This window comes from Rhinopithecus roxellana, chromosome 19 (assembly GCF_007565055.1).
Source record: "Rhinopithecus roxellana isolate Shanxi Qingling chromosome 19, ASM756505v1, whole genome shotgun sequence".
NCBI classification, from domain to species: Eukaryota; Metazoa; Chordata; class Mammalia; order Primates; family Cercopithecidae; genus Rhinopithecus; species Rhinopithecus roxellana.
Window position 1 is genome coordinate 6,684,868 of NC_044567.1, and position 17,230 is coordinate 6,702,097.

A 17,230-nucleotide genomic window follows, 5' to 3' on the forward strand; every position below is an offset into this window, starting at 1 on the left:
TGCAAGGTATGCCCTGGGAATGCCAGGGCTGCTGGCTCTGGGTGCAGGGAGGTTAGGCAAGTAGGACAGTAGTAGTGAGTGCCCGCTAGTGAGGGAAGATGAAGCAGAAAATAACTACTACATTGGTACGACTAGGAGAGAAAGGGCAGGGGTAGGAACAGCCCCATCCCCGGCTTAAGGCAACTGAGGCAACTGGGAAAAGGTTCTGGCATTAGTCTTTTTTTTTGTTCTTTTTGTTTTTTTGTTTTTTTTGACACGGAGTCTCACTTTGTTGCCAGGCTGGAGTGCAGTGGCATGATCTCGGTTTACTGCAACCTCTGCCTCCCGGGTTCAAGCGATTCTCCTGTCTCAGCCTCCCAAGTAGTTGGGACTACAGGTGTGAGCCACCACGCCCAACTAATTTTTGTATTTTTAGTAGAGATGGGGTTTCACCATGTTGGCCAGGATGGTCTTGATCTCCTGACCTTGTGATCCGCCCGCCTCAGCCTCCCAAAGTGCTGGGATTATAGGCGTGAGCCACCGCACCTGGCCGTATTAGTCCATTTTTAACAGCTTAAAAGCTTTCTAGGACTTTGGTAGATCCTGCCACCTTCCCTTCCCTCTGCCCCTCTCCATACACCTTCATATCTTTCCAGTCAAACCTCTCTTTCCTCTCCAGTCCTTTCTGGGTGATATCCCAGTGCTCAGTAGGGAAGGGACACCAGTTACTTAGGAATATGTCAGGTGAGCCTCAGACCTTCACAGTGTAATACTAGTGTTGAAGAGGGTAGCTTGGACCAGGCCAGGGGACTTAAGCAGGAATTTGAATGGAGCCCAAAACCTAGAAGCAGCAAATTCCCAGAAGACCAGGAATGAAAGATGGGTAGAGTACATATTTTGGTTTGGATGCCTAGGTTGATCAGAATTCTCCATCTCCTGACTGCGGCCACAATATTGACAGGTTGCTAAGAGTTCCTCGAGGGCTGGAGCCCATCCCAGGGAAAGAGGAAAGCTGCATGGCTTGGCCTTGCCAGACCCACAGAGGCTCATCGCTGACCTCTGTCTTGCTGTGGCAAGAAGCCCAGACTTGTTATATAAAAGATCTGGCCTGCAGCTGGAGCCTAAGCAAAAACACACAGCCCAGGGCCCATGCCTCTAAACCCAGCCAGGGAACATCTGAGGCCAACCCTGCTTTGAGTTGACAAAGAGAAAGCTATCTGAGGAGTGGGATGGTGACTTCCTAAAAGGTTGAAAGCAGGAAATGACAGAGGCAGAAACAGGTGGGCTACACAGAAGCCTGCCATCTGACAAACAGGGATGGAATAATGAGCTTACACACTCAAAGGAATCTCAAGTCCTGTTCCTCCAGGAAGCCCTCCTTGACTACAAACATATCTGGACTAAGCACTCCCATCAAAAGACAAAGTTGTGTGTGCTCCCAGGCCTGTGAGGAGGAAGCATTATTTATCCTACTTGCCTTTTCCAAAGGATAAAGGGAATGGCAGTGCTCAGGGCTCCCAGGAAGGAAGCCTACTCTCTCTCCTTCCTGGAGGGTATTCTCCTTTCACAGTCTATTTGTAGATCCAAAGAGGGCCATAATTTTAACTGCAGCAAATTCTTGTTGGTTCAAGGTGGGGTATTCCCATGAGAATTCCCCTTCTTTAAACTTCGCCAGATATTTGGCTCCATCTCATCCCTTGGCTGTCTGTTCACTGGCCCTCATAGAACTGGAATCCAGACTCATAGAGGCCAAATCTTGTCCTCATTTCCTTATTCTTCATTCCAACATGCCAAGAACAGTACTGGGCATTCAAACATTCACTAACGACATTTGAAAATGGATCGCATTAACAAAATTTGACATGATGTGGTCAAAAGAAGTACCAAGCACTTTCACGCGTCATTTGGCCATCATGCCACCTACACAGAGGCAGACCAGGCACTCTCCACCCAGTTTGCAAAGGAAGAGCTGAATTGCCTGATGTCCCCCAGGATGAAGGGCTGACTCAGACTTTCACGTCCTGGCCACCCTGTTTCTGCCTATCTCGAAATAACTCATTTGCTCTGAAGATGAATAAGAGTGCGTTTAAACTGCATGAAAAGGGAGATTTGACTCTTAACAACTTAGCTGCTAAGAATGAAGTCCTGAATCAGATTAAGAAATGTCTGTATAATTTCATATATGAGATGGGTTCCTGCTCAGGCTGATGCTAGCTTATCCAAAAATTGATAAATGAACTGGATGATCTGCAGAGATTCTTTCCAAGCTTGGGATTCTTAATGAAAAGGCTGTCTTAATGAAAATACTGAAGGAGAGGAAGCTGGCTCCCCAGTCCTTGAATGGGTACACTGAAATCCCAGAGGGGGCTGCTGGCAAGGAAGAATTCCCCATTATCTGAGAACTTCCCATTCCTATGGCTCCAATGGGATCTATTCTGGCTCAGCGTACTTTTTGGCCACTTCTTTGGGAAATACAAACTCAATAGAATGTTGGCCTTGGTTTAATTTTAGCAAGGTAAATCTCATTTATTTTATTTATTTATTTATTTTGAGACGGAGTCTTGCTCTGTTGCCCAGGCTGGAGTGCAATGGCGCGATCTCAGCTCACTGCAACCTCTCTCTCCGGGGTTCAAACGATTCTCCTGCCTCAGCCTCCCGAGTAGCTGGGATTACAGGCGCCCACCACCACGCCCAGTTAATTTTTGTATTTTTAGTAGAGATGGGGTTTCGCCATGTTAGCCAGGCTAGTTTCAAGCTCTTGACCTCAGGTGATCTGCCTGCCTAGGCCTCCCAAAGTGCTGAGATTATAGGCGTGAGTCACTGTACCCGGCCTAAATCTTAATTTTTTAAAAAGCTAGAATAAACTCTAAAGTCAGCTGTTGATTACCCCAACACAAATACTCAAAGCTAAACTGAAAACCCAGATTGACTTCTCTCTTCCACCAGGCAGGTGGAATGCAAACTCATTTCCGTGTATGTTTACAAAGAAAAACAGGGTGGTAAATTAGCAGGGTGTGGTGGCGGGCACCTGTAATCCCAGCCACTTGGGAGGATGAGGCACGAAAATCACTTGAACCCGGGAGGCAGAGGTTGCAGTGAGCCAAGATCGTACCACTGCACTTCAGCCTGGTGACAAAAGGAGACTCTGTCTCAAGAAGATAAGACATTACATGGATAATATGTACAACCAAAACCCAAGACAAATTTATCGCAATGATTTGAGGAAGACCAAAGGCCTCCTCAGCCAGTTCTCCCACCCCATCCTTATCCCTTATCCCATCAGGAGAGAGCTTCATTACCTGGGTGGCCTTGTCATTGGTGCAGCAGGTGAAGGCCCCATCAGCATCTCGTGGCCACTGGCCCAGAAGGTAGGAGCTGAGGATGGTGTCCAGGGAGAATGTACGCCGGACCTGAAGTGGCTGAGGCCTACACACTGACTTTTCTGGGGCCACCGAGCATGGGACGCTGGCTGCAAGAGAACACAGCCCGCACACCTTGCCATCAGCATGGAGGAAGGAGACGTGGCAATCACCTTCCTCCTCTAAGAGATGTGGCCTGCCTGCCCAGTCTTCACTCATACCCACCACTGTCCTAAAAGAATTTGAAGCAGCCTGAAACAGCACATATGGTCTGACAAGAGCTTTCCTGACCTACTGAGACAGCCTTTATCATGGGAAACAATTTATACCATTTTACTTTGGACTTGGACATTATAAATGTCCTCTATCCTTTTCCTACCCCTAATGGACTATGAACCATGAACTCCTAGATCTCCACACTTGAGTTTCCTGAGAGCAGCACTGTTTCCCATCATTAAAGATAAAACTCTAAGTGGATAAAAAACAAATTTTCTTCTATCTTTTATCTCCTGCCCTTCTTCCTCCAGCACCTTTGCAGGGCTTAGGCACTGCACAAATTCATCCTCTTAACTGAAGGCCTCCTGTTCCTCTTCATGCTTCCTTCAGGACTGGTTAGCTCCCTGGGGAACCCCGGTGGCTGACATATCGGAACTACTTTCAATTATTGAGGATTGAGGAATCTAGTTTACGGAAACATCCAAATTTTTTGGTTGTCTCCTCTGTCTCTGACTTCTATATAAATGGGACAAAAATAAAGCAATTATAAATCCATTCATAGGCCAGGTGGTGGTGGCTCATGCTTGTAATCCCAGCACTATGGGAGGCGGGCAGGTCACTTGAGGTCAGGAGTTTGAGACCAGCCTGGCTAACATGGTGAAACCCCGTCTCTACCAAAAATACAAAAATTAGCCAGGCATAGTGGCGGGTGCCTGTAATCCCAGCTACTCAGGAGGCTGAGGCACGAGAATTGGTTGAACCTGGGAGGTGGAAGCTGCAGTAAGCCAAGATTGCACCACTGCACTCCAGCCTGGGTAACAGAGGAAGACTCTGTCTCAAAAAATAAATAAAATAAATAAATCCATTCATTTATTTTTACTTTGGTTAAAGCTTTCTAGAAGGAGGTAAAAGTTGAAACTGTGGATAAAATGTAAGCGTACTGGAACCATTTGGAAGTTGCAGTCGTCTAAGTTGACCCTGTTTTCCATGGCCACATTCAAAACACTCTACTATCTTAAGATCTATGGCCGGGTGCAGTGGCTGATGCCTGTAACCCTAGCACTTTGGTAGGCCGAGGCAGGTGGATCACGAGGTCAGGAGATCGAGACCATCCTGGCTAACATGGTGAAACCCCATCTCTACTAAAAATACAAAAAAATTAACCAGGTATGGTAGCAGGCGCCTGTAGTCCCAGCTACTTGTGAAGCCGAGGCAGGAGAATGGCATGAATCTGGGAGGCGGAGCTTGTAGTAAGCCGAGATCACGCCACCACACTCCAGCCTGGGCAACACAGCGAGATTCTGTCTCTCAAAAAAAAAAAAAAATCTATAAAGGCTCTTTCTTTTAAACAGAACAAAATGCTTTCACATCTGTAGTAATCCCTTAATAATTCATGTGTATTTAGCACAGCAAAAAGAACTAGGAGGTATAAATAAACCTGAAGAACTTTATATTAAAAAGACATTAAAAGGTTGGCAGTTCCTCAAAAAGTGAAACATAGAATTACCATATGACCCAGCAATTCCACTCCTAGGTAATATACCCAGAAAAAAACAAAAGCAGGGACTTGAAGCATTTTTCACAATAGCCAAAAGGTGGGAGCAACCTGAGCATCCATGAATGGAGAAACGGATAAACAAATGCAGCATGTCCATACTGTGGAATACTATTCAGTCTTCAAAAGGAAGGCAATTCTGACACACGCTACAATACAGATGATGCTGAGTTAAGTAAGCAAGACAAAAGGACAAATATTGTGTTTTTCTTGAGGTATCTAGAATACGCAAATTCATAGGGACAAAAAAAATAGAATAGACTTTACCAAGGGCTTAAGAGGAGGAGGGGGAGGAGTTATTGTTTAATGGATACACAGTCTCTGGGATGGTGAAATTCAGGTTCTAGAAATGGACCCTGGTTATGGTTGCACAACATTGTAAATGTATTTAATGCCAGTGAACATAAGGTTTTATGGTCAAAATAGTAAGTATATATTTTACTACAGTTAAAAAAAAAAAAAGAAACTAACATACCAATACGGTTAAACCTCGTCTCTACTAAAAATACAAAAATTAGCCGGGCGTGATGGTGTGCACCTGTAATCCCAGCTACTTGGGAGGCTGAGACAGGAGAATTGCTTGAACCCAGGAGGTGGAGGTTACAGTGAGCTAAGATCATGCCACTGCACTCCAGCCTGGGCAACAGAGCAAGACTCCATCTCAAGAAAAAAAGAAAAAAAAAAAAAAGGACAATAACAACACTACCTCCATTCTCCAAATTCATTGAAGCATTTACATACATTTTGCCATAGTTGTAATCAGTAGGAAATGTGCTATATTATGTTCTGCCTGGTTCCACCTATTTCATATACCTTTTCCCATGTATTAACGATCTACATATTTGTTATTTTAAAAGACTGTATAATATTCCTCCAGGTTGATGTACACTAGTTTGCTTGGCCATTCCCGTATTTTTGTCTTTTCTTTTTCCTTTGTCTTTTTTGAGTCAGGGTCTCGCTGTGTTGCCCAGGCTGGTCTTGAACTCCTGGGCTCAAGTGATTCTCCTGCCTTGGCCTCCCAAAGTGCTGGGAATTACAGGCATGAGCCACCACACCCAACCCATTCCTGTATTTTTGAACATTTGAGGGATTCCTCTCCAATTTGGGTATCAAAAATGTTACTATATGGCCAACTTTTACTGTGTGTTTTTATCTAATCCCTGGCATAGTTCTACATCATCTCACTCAGCCATCATATATGTGCTTATTTAAAACAAGTGAATAATTTATAACTACAACAGTAAGTGTGAACTGTAGAAAAGTCAGGAAATATAGAAATATAAACAAACAGAAAAAAAAAAACCCTCAACTCTCAACACCCAGAGATAACCAATGCTATGAGAAATACAAACTTACAGGTCTTACCTCTTCTGTGTGTGTGGTGTGTGTGTATATATGCTTTACAATTTAAAATGAGATCATACTCTACGTATTGTTTTGGTATATGTTTTTACCTTATAAACATCTTTCCAAATCAATATATATTGATGTTAAAACACATCATTTTAAATGATCTTCACATTCCTAGATTAAACCTCTTCAAAGGCTCTCTTTCAAAGATGGAGGTAAAGCCTTCATGTGGTCCCACTTACCTGTCCTTTACACCTCACTCTTCCTCAAAGTCGCTAAATCTCAGACAAACTATACTGCATACCATTTCCCACCCATGTCCCAAGCCTTCCCTCCTCTGAGGTTTTGCATGGGCCCAGGGTTAAAATCTGTTCATCTGTCAGGACCAGCCTTACTGCCTCCACTCCACCAAGCCTTCTGCATCCACTGGAATCCCCTGGAAGCAATGTCTTGGAATTTTCTGTTTCCTCAGTACTTTGTACTCTTCTAGTAATGAGCACCTTCTCTTGAGGAATAGGGCATTTGTAACTCCTAGATAATAAACAGCCAGGAGAGGCCAAGGGTGGGCTCTATGTATCCCCCACAATGTCTAAAGCATAGGGCTGGCAATTGGCAGCCACCTAAGTATTTGAATAAAATTGAAAAACCTTCACAAGAAGGGTCAACTGGCTCTACTTTTACCAGGGGTTCTGACTTTGCATGCGTGCTCAATACACCCACTTGGGGTAAAGATCCCATAGCTGCTTGTCTTTTTTTCTCTCTCTGAGGCTCAGGAAGGCCCAACCTTTCTTACCCTTCCTCCAACCTTGTTGCCTAGTAAGTTGGTGACAGGTACGCTGGGTTAAAGGTGCAACTTTATCTCTACACCAGCATTTCAACCACTCATTTTCCTAACCTGGGTTTAAAATCAAAAGGTAGCAATCCAGATATTTCTGGGCGCTTCTGACCCACATCAGCAGCCAGCTCAGGCCAAAATGCTGTCCTCCAAAACTGTCTATTAGAGTCCACTGATGAGGCAGGGACTCTGGAAAGCGGATTTACAAAATTACATGACAGATAACCAAAGAGGCAGATGGGCCACGGACGAGCAAGTGATTGGCATGAGGGGTAGGATCTCATCATCCTAAAGGCTGCTTCATCACTGTTTCAAAGGAAAAGGAGTAGGACTCCAGAGCTGAGGGATAAGTGACAGGAGAAAGGTTTCCTGGAGCTACTTCTCCCATCCCCTCATCTGAAGTCAATGCAAAAATCTCTTTTAGATTCTTTCCTTACTGAGACCCTAAAGCTATCTCATGTTTATGTTGTGCTTTAAAGTTTTGTCCCATCCCCACAAAGTACTTTGGTGTGCTGTAATCTGTTACTCTCCTGTCAGCTGTAAAAGGGGATAGGGAAAGACTGTTAAGGAAGACTAAGGCACAAAGAAGCTTAGTCTCTCATTAGTCTCTTTCACTCCGTAAGTCTGCAGCAGTCCCACATCTAAATCCAAGCCTCCTTCCTCCTAAATCAGTCTTCCAACCACTCACTGCGGCTCACATCCCTCTTCTATCAGGGACACCCTCTGAGGCTGCTGGGACACCTGCCTAGACACCTAGGATGAATAGATTTTTTATTGATAGCTTCTTTTTAGCACCTAATGGAGGAGATGGCAGGCCCAATCCTATTGTTTCCAATGACCTACTTTTTGTTTTGCTTTTGTTTGTTTCTTGAGGAAGTCTTTGAAACTTGAAGTAAAGGACTCTATTATCTCCTAGGGATAACTTTAACCCATTTTATATTAGTTTCCACCACTCTTCATATCCTACCCTGATATTCAATGAGTCCAATCTCTAGGACAATAGTCATAGGTGGTACGTTGCTCCCAGTACTCACAGGGCTGGGGAGCATCCAAAATCCTGGAATGTGATGTGAGAATCCAACCAACGCATTTTGGTAAACTCTACGTTCTTTCCGGCTCCCTCTGACCAGTTATCCATTAAGACTCTGGACTTGGTGGGTCCCGACTTGTTCCTCCATGTACAAAAAAAAGTCACACAAATAGCAGAAAAGAAATACAAAGGGGAAAAAAAGGAGGGAGTGGGAAGGATTGAGAAGAAACCAAGGAAACCCCAATCCAGAATCTGCAGCCCCTGACTCGCTCTCCCCTGGCAGACATGCAAGGATCTCACTACATCTAAATCAAACAAGAGGACTTGCCTCAGTTTCTTTTCCTTAAATGAAGAGACGGCTGGGTCTCAGCCTTACTTCCACAGAGGCCACATCCTGGCGCAGGGTGCTGGCACAACACCTTGCTGGCCACGAGATGACAGAATTACCTTCTGTTTCAGAGTCCTTAGCAAGGCTCCACTACCCTCCCAAATCTCCAAATTCTTGGCATGTCCCAGCTCTTTTGAGGAGACTAAAATACCATATTTCCTTTAAGCCTAGGAAATAAGGGAGGGGACTTTTTTAAAAAATTAGATTTTAATAGTTAAAAAAAAAACTACCACTTATTTCACAAACCTCCTCGCAAGTGGTTTGGTAAGCACCTGCTTCTTTGGACATCAAAATTGGCTAAGGGCTAAACCAAGGTGTCAGTTTCCCCCAAATGCAACACAAACCAAAGCCAAAATGAGACACTGACATGTATTGTGCCATCCTTGAAGGGGCTGCAGGCTGACGCAGCATGTCCCCCCTGGATATCTAGTAGGAGCTAAGAGGTGGGGAGGGTAGGTCTGACTACAGCCAATGCCACCCAACCTCACTGGGCTTGCTCTCCCTCTGGCACAGTCCTGGCCTAAGTTACCTCTGAGGGATGTTGTAAAGAAATGAAGAGATGAAATACACTTTGAAGCCTTAGTTAGATTATGTCAAATCAATTAATGTCCTTTAGGATTGAAGGTGTAGGTGAAGGAGTCCGGAAAGAGGAGACTACCCAAAGACATGCAGAGTAAGCCCTAGACCCTGTATCCGTAGACCTACACTCTCCTGGGCCCCTGGGAAGATGCTCATTTTTAATGTCAAAGCCCTTTCCTTTATTAGTGACTGTCCAACCCAGGAATAAGTGATGCAGGGTAGAATATAAAGCTGCTTGCAGACTGGGGCATCAGGAGCTTCAGGTCAACACTTAAGTTCTGCTGCCCAATGAGATTGACCTCAATAGAGAACGTCCCCTAAGAAATCTTCTAGGTGAACCTAGTTGAGATGGAGGCTCTTGGGTTTATCCTCCATGGGCATACCGGAAAGATCTGGGCATCGGGTTCTGCCCTGCACTTGTGTGATTATTGTTAAAGGAGAAGCAGCATTGAGAAGTCACAACGGTTGCTTGTGGTTGGAAGATGAACTGGTTTCATTTCTGGAAAGTACCCCTCTCAGATTTAGGAAATAGGGGAGGGAAATATGACAATAGGCTTCCCTATCAGAGAAGAGAAGCCCATATCATGACAGGCCATGACAAAGCAGCAGGCTGTTGGGGCACTAGCTGGGTGGCTGCAGGAGGGTGGAGTGTCCTGTTTACAGCACCATGGGGTATTATCAGCCCATCGCATGCAGCAGCCTCCACAGCCCAACCACCTGGTGAAGCACCCTGGCACCAAGCCAGGCCATTTCACCATGCAGCTGAGCAGTGGCGGATGCTTTGGTTCTTGGGCAACGGCAAATGGAAAAAACAAAACAAAACAGCACACACAGGCGATAAGAAGCCTTAGGTGCTATCTTCCAGAGCCACTTGGTCCTGTCTCCCAACTGCTACACTAGTATGGCTTTAGGGAGAGGGAGCTATATAAGTGGAGAGGGCCAGCGGTCAAGTATCTGCCTGTTGGGGGAAAGTCAACACGGAAGAAGGCACACAAACGACAGATAAGACAATGAACCCAGAGCAAAAGATGGGCCGGGCACACTACAGCAGACTGATGCCCTAGGTAAGCAGATTTTGAGCGCTCACTACGAGCCATCTGTCTGTGATAAACACTGGAGGAGTAAGACAGGAACCTGCTGATGAGATTGAAGTGAGCAAGGCTGATGCAACTTGGATCTCTAAGTGCCAGGCTACCAGGCACGACGCTCTTCGCAGCGTGACCAGAGATAGACTGTGGGGTAGAGGCTTAGCACTTTACAAGGGGAAACAAGCCCCTGACCAGTGGGTTCTGGCTGGGCATCTAGGGGGCATGCTCTACTTATTTCACTATCTTTGAGGTGATATAGGAGAGAAAAGCCTGTGAAATAAAGAAAAGGCTACTCTCCACCCATCGTAGTCATCCCAAAATACCCAAGAAGGACTACAGAAGGAAAATGAGAGAGGCAGCCAATGAGATCTTACACATGGCAAAAACTCAACAACTAGCTGGTTCAACAAACAAGCTATGAGTCATTTTCTCATGGCATCAAAACTTGAAGCATTATTAGCACAGTCTTCTCATTTCCCCTGTTTTTTGTTTTTATTTTTTATTTTTATTTTTTTGATCTCACCTCTCCCCTTAAAGAAAAAACAACTCTTATTATAATAACAGAAACTACACACATGTTAGAAGAAGAAAATGCAGATAAACAAAAACTGAAAATGACGAACTATGCATGCCCCCACTCAGAGATCACCACTGTGCTCACCAGTTCTGATCTCTCTCCATGCGTGAGCCTGCATATGTATTTTTAGTAAAATGAGGTCGTATTACACAAGCTTTTCTACTACAACCTGTTTTTTTTTTTCAGTCAGTGATCTTCACTTAAGGAGGAGAAGCAGTCAGGGTCAGAGCAGCATGAGTAGACACAGATCCTGTCCTGTCCTGTCCTGTCCTAGTTGTGATGCAGCATTTCTGTTAGAGGGAAATGTTAATCTGGAGTAGAACAAAGTAAAATAGAGATTCAGAATTTCTAAACATTTCCCCAATAACAGATTTGCAGTAAGCAGGGGAAGTTCCTCCTAGCAGCTTCACAGGGATTATTTTTCTATTTCAGCACATTTGTTGGGATTAAACAGGGCAGGCCATCTTCTGAGCTCCCTGTGGTCCAGTGCTGCTTAACTGCTTAACTAGGGATGGGTGGGTTTGTGGGGAAGTTGTAGTGAAACTGAAATTTCCAATATGACTGTACAAGAGTTAGAAGCCCTCCTTGGAAAGCCCAAGGAGACCTCATCCATCCCAGCTGAAAAAATTAAATCTGGAGCTCCAAACACTTATTTCAACAACACTTCTTTCAATAGCTATCCTTAACAGGTAGAAGCAACTAAAGAAACTACATTAGAAAGAAAGAAGAAAAATGATAATACCCCATGTTATCCCTACCAATAAGACTACCCCAAATAAAAAAAAGAGTGACGATATTTATACACACATGAAAAACTTCTCAGCCAGGCTCTCAATTACTGACTCCATATTTAAGTGTACAGCTTAAGTGAGAGCCATTGAAAGCATTTCTGGCTGTGTGTCCAACTTCTCAAGATGCAGACCACATCTGTAGGCAGCTGGAGAGACAGGCCAAGAGAAACCCTTCTGGAGATGTCATTGTGGGAAAAAAATAAGGAATACATTGGTTCTTTGTAACAGCAAGGAGAAAAAGGGTGAACCCAAAGTCCAAAGTCTATGTGTGTATATAAAAAGAGTAGACAGCAGTTACTTAGACATTTGTTCAATTCTTAAGAAGCTGCAGTTAGAAGAAAAGGAAGTGGTGTGAACTTTTCACCTTTTATCTGAATTCTCTGAAGAGGAGTTCTGTAGGATTTCAACATTTTTAAAACAAAACACTAGCAGTTACAGATTGGAACATACTTTCCTTTGGGATCTCCATGGCCTTTGCAAGAATAGCATAAATAACACATAGCCTAGCCCCCTAGCTCTAAAAAAAAAAAAAAAAAAAAAAAAAAAAAAAAATCCTTACTCCATGGTTATTTGGGAGTGATGGATTCCTGGAGGGCTGTTTTAAACTCAAAGGACAGGCATAAACCCTTCATATCTTCACTTCTCACAGGAATCTGATTCCCATCAAGTGGGAAAAAATCATGAAGCCCAGTCAGCTCTTAGGTAGTGTTTTAAGTAAGGTGAAGGAAAAACAAAGATTAGGGAAGTTCAAAGACAAAAAATCCTACAAAAGGACAACTATGATTGAAACTGTACTCTGATTTCTGTTCTGGATATGTGCACCCCACAAGCTCACAAATTCTCTTATGGATGAGGGAGTTGAGCTTCCAAGGTGATGCAGGGCCTATAACACACCCCCCTGCAGAGAGGTGAACTGATTTCTCCAAGGTCATAGAGCAAACTGAGACCTTTTATCACCCAAACAGAAGATTTCTGAAAGTATATTTCCTACCCTGTGTTTTGCTGTCAGACGCAACTATATCATGACCTCCTGGCACCCTTGGTTCAGGAACTATTCCATGGGTTGGAAGCGTTCTATTCCTTTCCCTTGCTGGAAACAGGATGATCACACCTGGGTCTCAGGAACACTAGTATACCCACTGGGCATGTTGGGTGGGCCAAGGTAGGAAGACAATTTTTAAATGAGGGATTGGCCAGGTGTGGTGGCTTCCTACCAGTAAGTCCAGCACTTTGGGAGGCCAAGACAGGAGAATCACTTGAGTCCAGGAGGTTGAGACCAGCTTGGGCAACATAGCGAGACTCCACCTCTACAAAAAAGAAAAAATAGGCTGGGCGCAGTGGCTCATGCCTGTAATCCCAGCACTTCGGGAGGTCAAGGCAGGCAGATCACGAGATCAGGAGCTCGAGACCATCCTGGCTAACACAGTGAAAGCCCGTCTCTACTAAAAATACAAAAAAATTAGCCAGGCGTGGTGGCGGGCACCTGTAGACCCAGCTACTTGGGGGGCTGAGGCAGGAGCATGGTGTGAACCCGGGAGGCGGGGCTTGCAGTGAGCCAAGATTGCGCCACTGCACTCCAGCCTGGGTACAGAGTGAGACTCCATTTCAAAAAAAATAAAATAAAAAAGAAAAACAAAAAAGAAAAAAAATTTTATTCGCTGGCATGGGGGCATGCATGACATGCCTGTAGTCCCAGATACTGGGGAGGCTGAGGTTGGGAGGACTGCTTGAGCCCGAGAGGTTGAGGCTGCAGTGAGCTATGATTATGCCACTGCACTCCAGTCTGGGTGACAGTGAGACCCTGTCTTAAAAAAAAAAAAAGGTGTGTGGGGGGGTCCCTTTTCTAGTGAGGTAGGTAGAAAGCAAGTGAAAGAAGGAAAAGGAAATCAGAACAGGATTAGAGATAACTTTGGGATAATCAAAATAATTTCTGCTTTATGAACAAACCATGACTTATTTTTGGCTCCATTCAGCTTGCCTTCTCCCTGACTTAAACTGCCAGACAGCAGCATACAGTCATCACTCGGCATCCATGGGGGATTAGTTTCAGGACCTCCTGCAGATACCAAAAGCTATGGATGCTCAAGTCCTTCATATAAAACAGTGTAGTATTTGCATATGGACTAAGCACATCCTCCCATGTACTTTATTATTTGTTTATTTATTTTTCTTTTGATTCGGGGTTTTGCTCTGTTGCCCAGGCTGGTGTGCAGTGGCATGATCACAGTTCACTGCAACCTCAAGCTCCTGGGCTCAAGTGATTCTCCCTCCTTGGCCTTGCAAAGTACTGGGATTACAGGCATGACCCACCTGAGCCTCCCGGGTAGCTGGGACAACAGGTGTGAACTACTTTGCCTAGCTAATTTTTAAATTTTTTTGTAGAGACAGGATCTCTCTATGTTGCCTAGGCTGGTCTCGAACTCCTGGGCTCAAGCGATTCTCGTGCTTTGGCCTCCCAAAGTGCTGGGATTATAGGTGTGAGCCACCTTGCCCGGCCTCCCTGCATTCTCACACTTTATCTCTAGATTACTTATAATACTTAATATAATGTAAATGCTATATAAATAGTTGTCATACTGTATTATTTAAGAAATAATGACAAGAAACCAGGCATGGTGGCTCACACCTGTCATCCCAGCACTTTGGGAGACTGGGGCAGGAGGATCACTTGAGCCCAGGAGTTTGAGACCAGCCTGGGCAACATAAAGCATGTCTCTACAAAAAATTTTAAAAATTAACCAGGTGTGGTGGTATGTGCCTGTAAGCCTAGCTACTCTGGAGGCTGAGGTAGGAGGATTGCTTGAGCCAAGGAAGTCAAAGCTGCAGTGAGCTGTGATCGCATCACTGCACTCCAGCCTGGGTGACAGAGTGAGACTGTGTCTCAAAAAGAAAAAAAGAAAAGAAAAGAAAAGAAAAGGAAAGGAAAGGAAAGAGAAGAGAAGAGAAGAGAAGAGAAGAGAAGAGAAGAGAAGAGAAGAGAAAAGAAAAGAAAAGAAAAAAGAAATAACAAGAAAAATTAAGTCTAGGGGGCTGGGCGCCGTGGCTCAAGCCTGTAATCCCAGCACTTTGGGAGCCCGAGACGGGTGGATCACGAGGTCAGGAGATGGAGACCATCCTGGCTAACATGGTGAAACCCCGTCTCTACTAAAAAATACAAAAAACTAACCGGGCGAGGTGGCAGGCGCCTGTAGTCCCAGCTACTCAGGAGGCTGAGGCAGGAGAATGGCGTAAACCCAGGAGGCGGAGCTTGCAGTGAGCTGAGATCCGGCCACGGCACTCCAGCCTGGGCGACACAGCGAGACTCCGTCTCAAAAAAAAAAAAAAATAAGAAAAAGAAAAATTAAATCTGTACAATTTTTTCCAAGTATTTTTGATACTCAGTTGGTAGTACCCACAGATGCAGAACCCACAGATGCAGAGGGCTGATGGTATATGTTTTAGCAACTGATACTCAAGTTAAAAAGCTACAAACATTGACAAAATTTGATGGTCCCATTTTGTTGCTGTCCCTCCAGTGATTTCAAAGGCCAAAAGAGAATTTTTTGGTTATTCTTCTTTTGAACTGCTCATGTCAACACTCACATCTATTAGTGCTAATTCAGAACTGGCTTTATGCAACTCCCAGAGTAATATCTCTATCAGGAAGAGTTCTCAACAGATGCCAAAACCGCTGGGTCAAAGGTCATAGGGAACAGAAGATTTATATAATCCCAAAGTATTACCCCAGAAACCACTTACAAAGAGAATAATGTACTTTTATAGCCTGGGGGCTACCATACCACCTCAAGTGATCCAACTGAGCCTGACTAGCAGTGGACATTCTGGCATTATGTATCGCCTAAAGTGACATTTTATGAAGTACATAGCTTTATCCATGAGATGTTCTTGTCAGAAATGTTTAACCTGAATCTAATCAGGTCCCAGATCTAACTTTCCATTTACAGGAAATACAGGGGATATAGGAGCAAGTTAGATACACCATGAGGAAACAGAAAAATCCAGTGTGGGACAACTAGAGACAACTGATGCCCACTTTTCAAAATGTTAGTCATAAAAAATAAATACAACAAAATAAGAAACAGGAGTGGGAAGTAGTTCCAGATTGAGAGACTTTTAAAACAGACATAACCAAAAGGGGACTTTGGCTGGGTTCTGATCAAAAACAAGAGCCATCAAAGGGAAAATTTGAAAATGGACTAGATGACATCTCTAGTCCATTTCTGCCTTTGGCAAAGCCACAATTACTTTTGCACCAACCTAATAGATGCTGTCATTTCATTACGTATAATGATGGTATTATGATTATGGAGAAGGATGTTTTTATTCTTAGGAGATGCCACTGTTATGAAGTGACAAATGTCATGATAATTGCAACTTACTGTCAAATTGTGCACCCAAAAAAGTGCATATGGATGTATATACGTGCATATGTGGGTATGTCTAGACACACATATATATAAATAGAAGGAGAAAAGATAGATGAGACCATTGTGGCAAAAGTTATCAGTGGGTCTAGGTGAAAGATAAATAGGTAGACATTGTGCTTCTAACTTTTCTGTAGGTTTGAAATTTTCCAAAATAAAGTTGTAAGAAAAAAAATACTGGCTTCATTTAGGAAGACAAATTCAATTCACTCCTCAGCAAGGACCTAAACCCTTTAGCGTTTCAACATTGGCAGGTTATAGCCAAATTCAACTGGGTCCCTGGACTTCTAATTTGGGGGACTGAAGGTAGGCAAGAAATAAAAGCATGGATAAGGCTGAGGCAAGGAACTGAAACTCACAAGATGCAAGTTAATGCAAGGTAGAATCAAGATACTAAACTAAATTAAGAAGTGTCATGTCATCCCAGGAGCAAGACCAAGACTATAGGCAGAATTAAGAGCTTCCTATAAGTCCAGAAACATGGCTGGAGTAGGGTATAACCTCAGATATACACAGCCAAGTGGTCCCTCGGCATCCGTTTGTCATGATTGCTCTTCAAAAGGAATGCAGAAACCAGTGAGATCCCAGAGAGAGAGGTAAAAATGGCTAAATGGAGGGTAGCTTGATCCCAAGGGGGAAGGAAAATGAATTAGAATTTATCAGTAGTCTTCCTTGTGGGTGCAAACATAAAGGACAGTAAAAAGGCTTTAGTTAGAATAAGAGAGAGTCTAGCTAGATAGATAAAAGGTTGAATGAGGGTGGCTAGACTCTGCCTCTGAACAGCCTCTGGAAGAGATAATTACACATCCCCAGCTGTCTCAGTATTTACCCTTGAAGACAAGAGACTATACCCAGATGAGTTTGGGCCTCCTCTAGTTCTAGAATTCCCCACCTATTAAAGGGTAAATAAGAGATGGCTACTGACCAATCAGCTAAATTGAAAGCTCAGAACCCATGCTATTATCTGGGGCAAGATAAGTAGGAAAAAAAAAAAGCAGCACAAAGTCAAAGGGAGATTTGCCTTACCTAGGCTGATCAAACAGCTGTGTTGTGGGCTCC

The 17,230-nt window shown here is 44.0% G+C and overlaps 1 protein-coding gene across 5 annotated transcripts in view; it reads right to left on the minus strand.

The window, feature by feature from the left end:
* Window positions 1-17,230, minus strand: part of FAM117A (family with sequence similarity 117 member A) — a 53,673-nt gene that overhangs the window by 19,780 nt on the left and 16,663 nt on the right. For all 5 annotated transcript variants that reach the window (XM_030923631.1, XM_030923629.1, XM_030923632.1 and 2 more), the window contains exon 2: window positions 3,279-3,448. In XM_030923631.1, coding sequence (XP_030779491.1) covers window positions 3,279-3,448 — 170 coding nt within the window. The remainder of the gene's footprint in view (window positions 1-3,278; window positions 3,449-17,230) is intronic.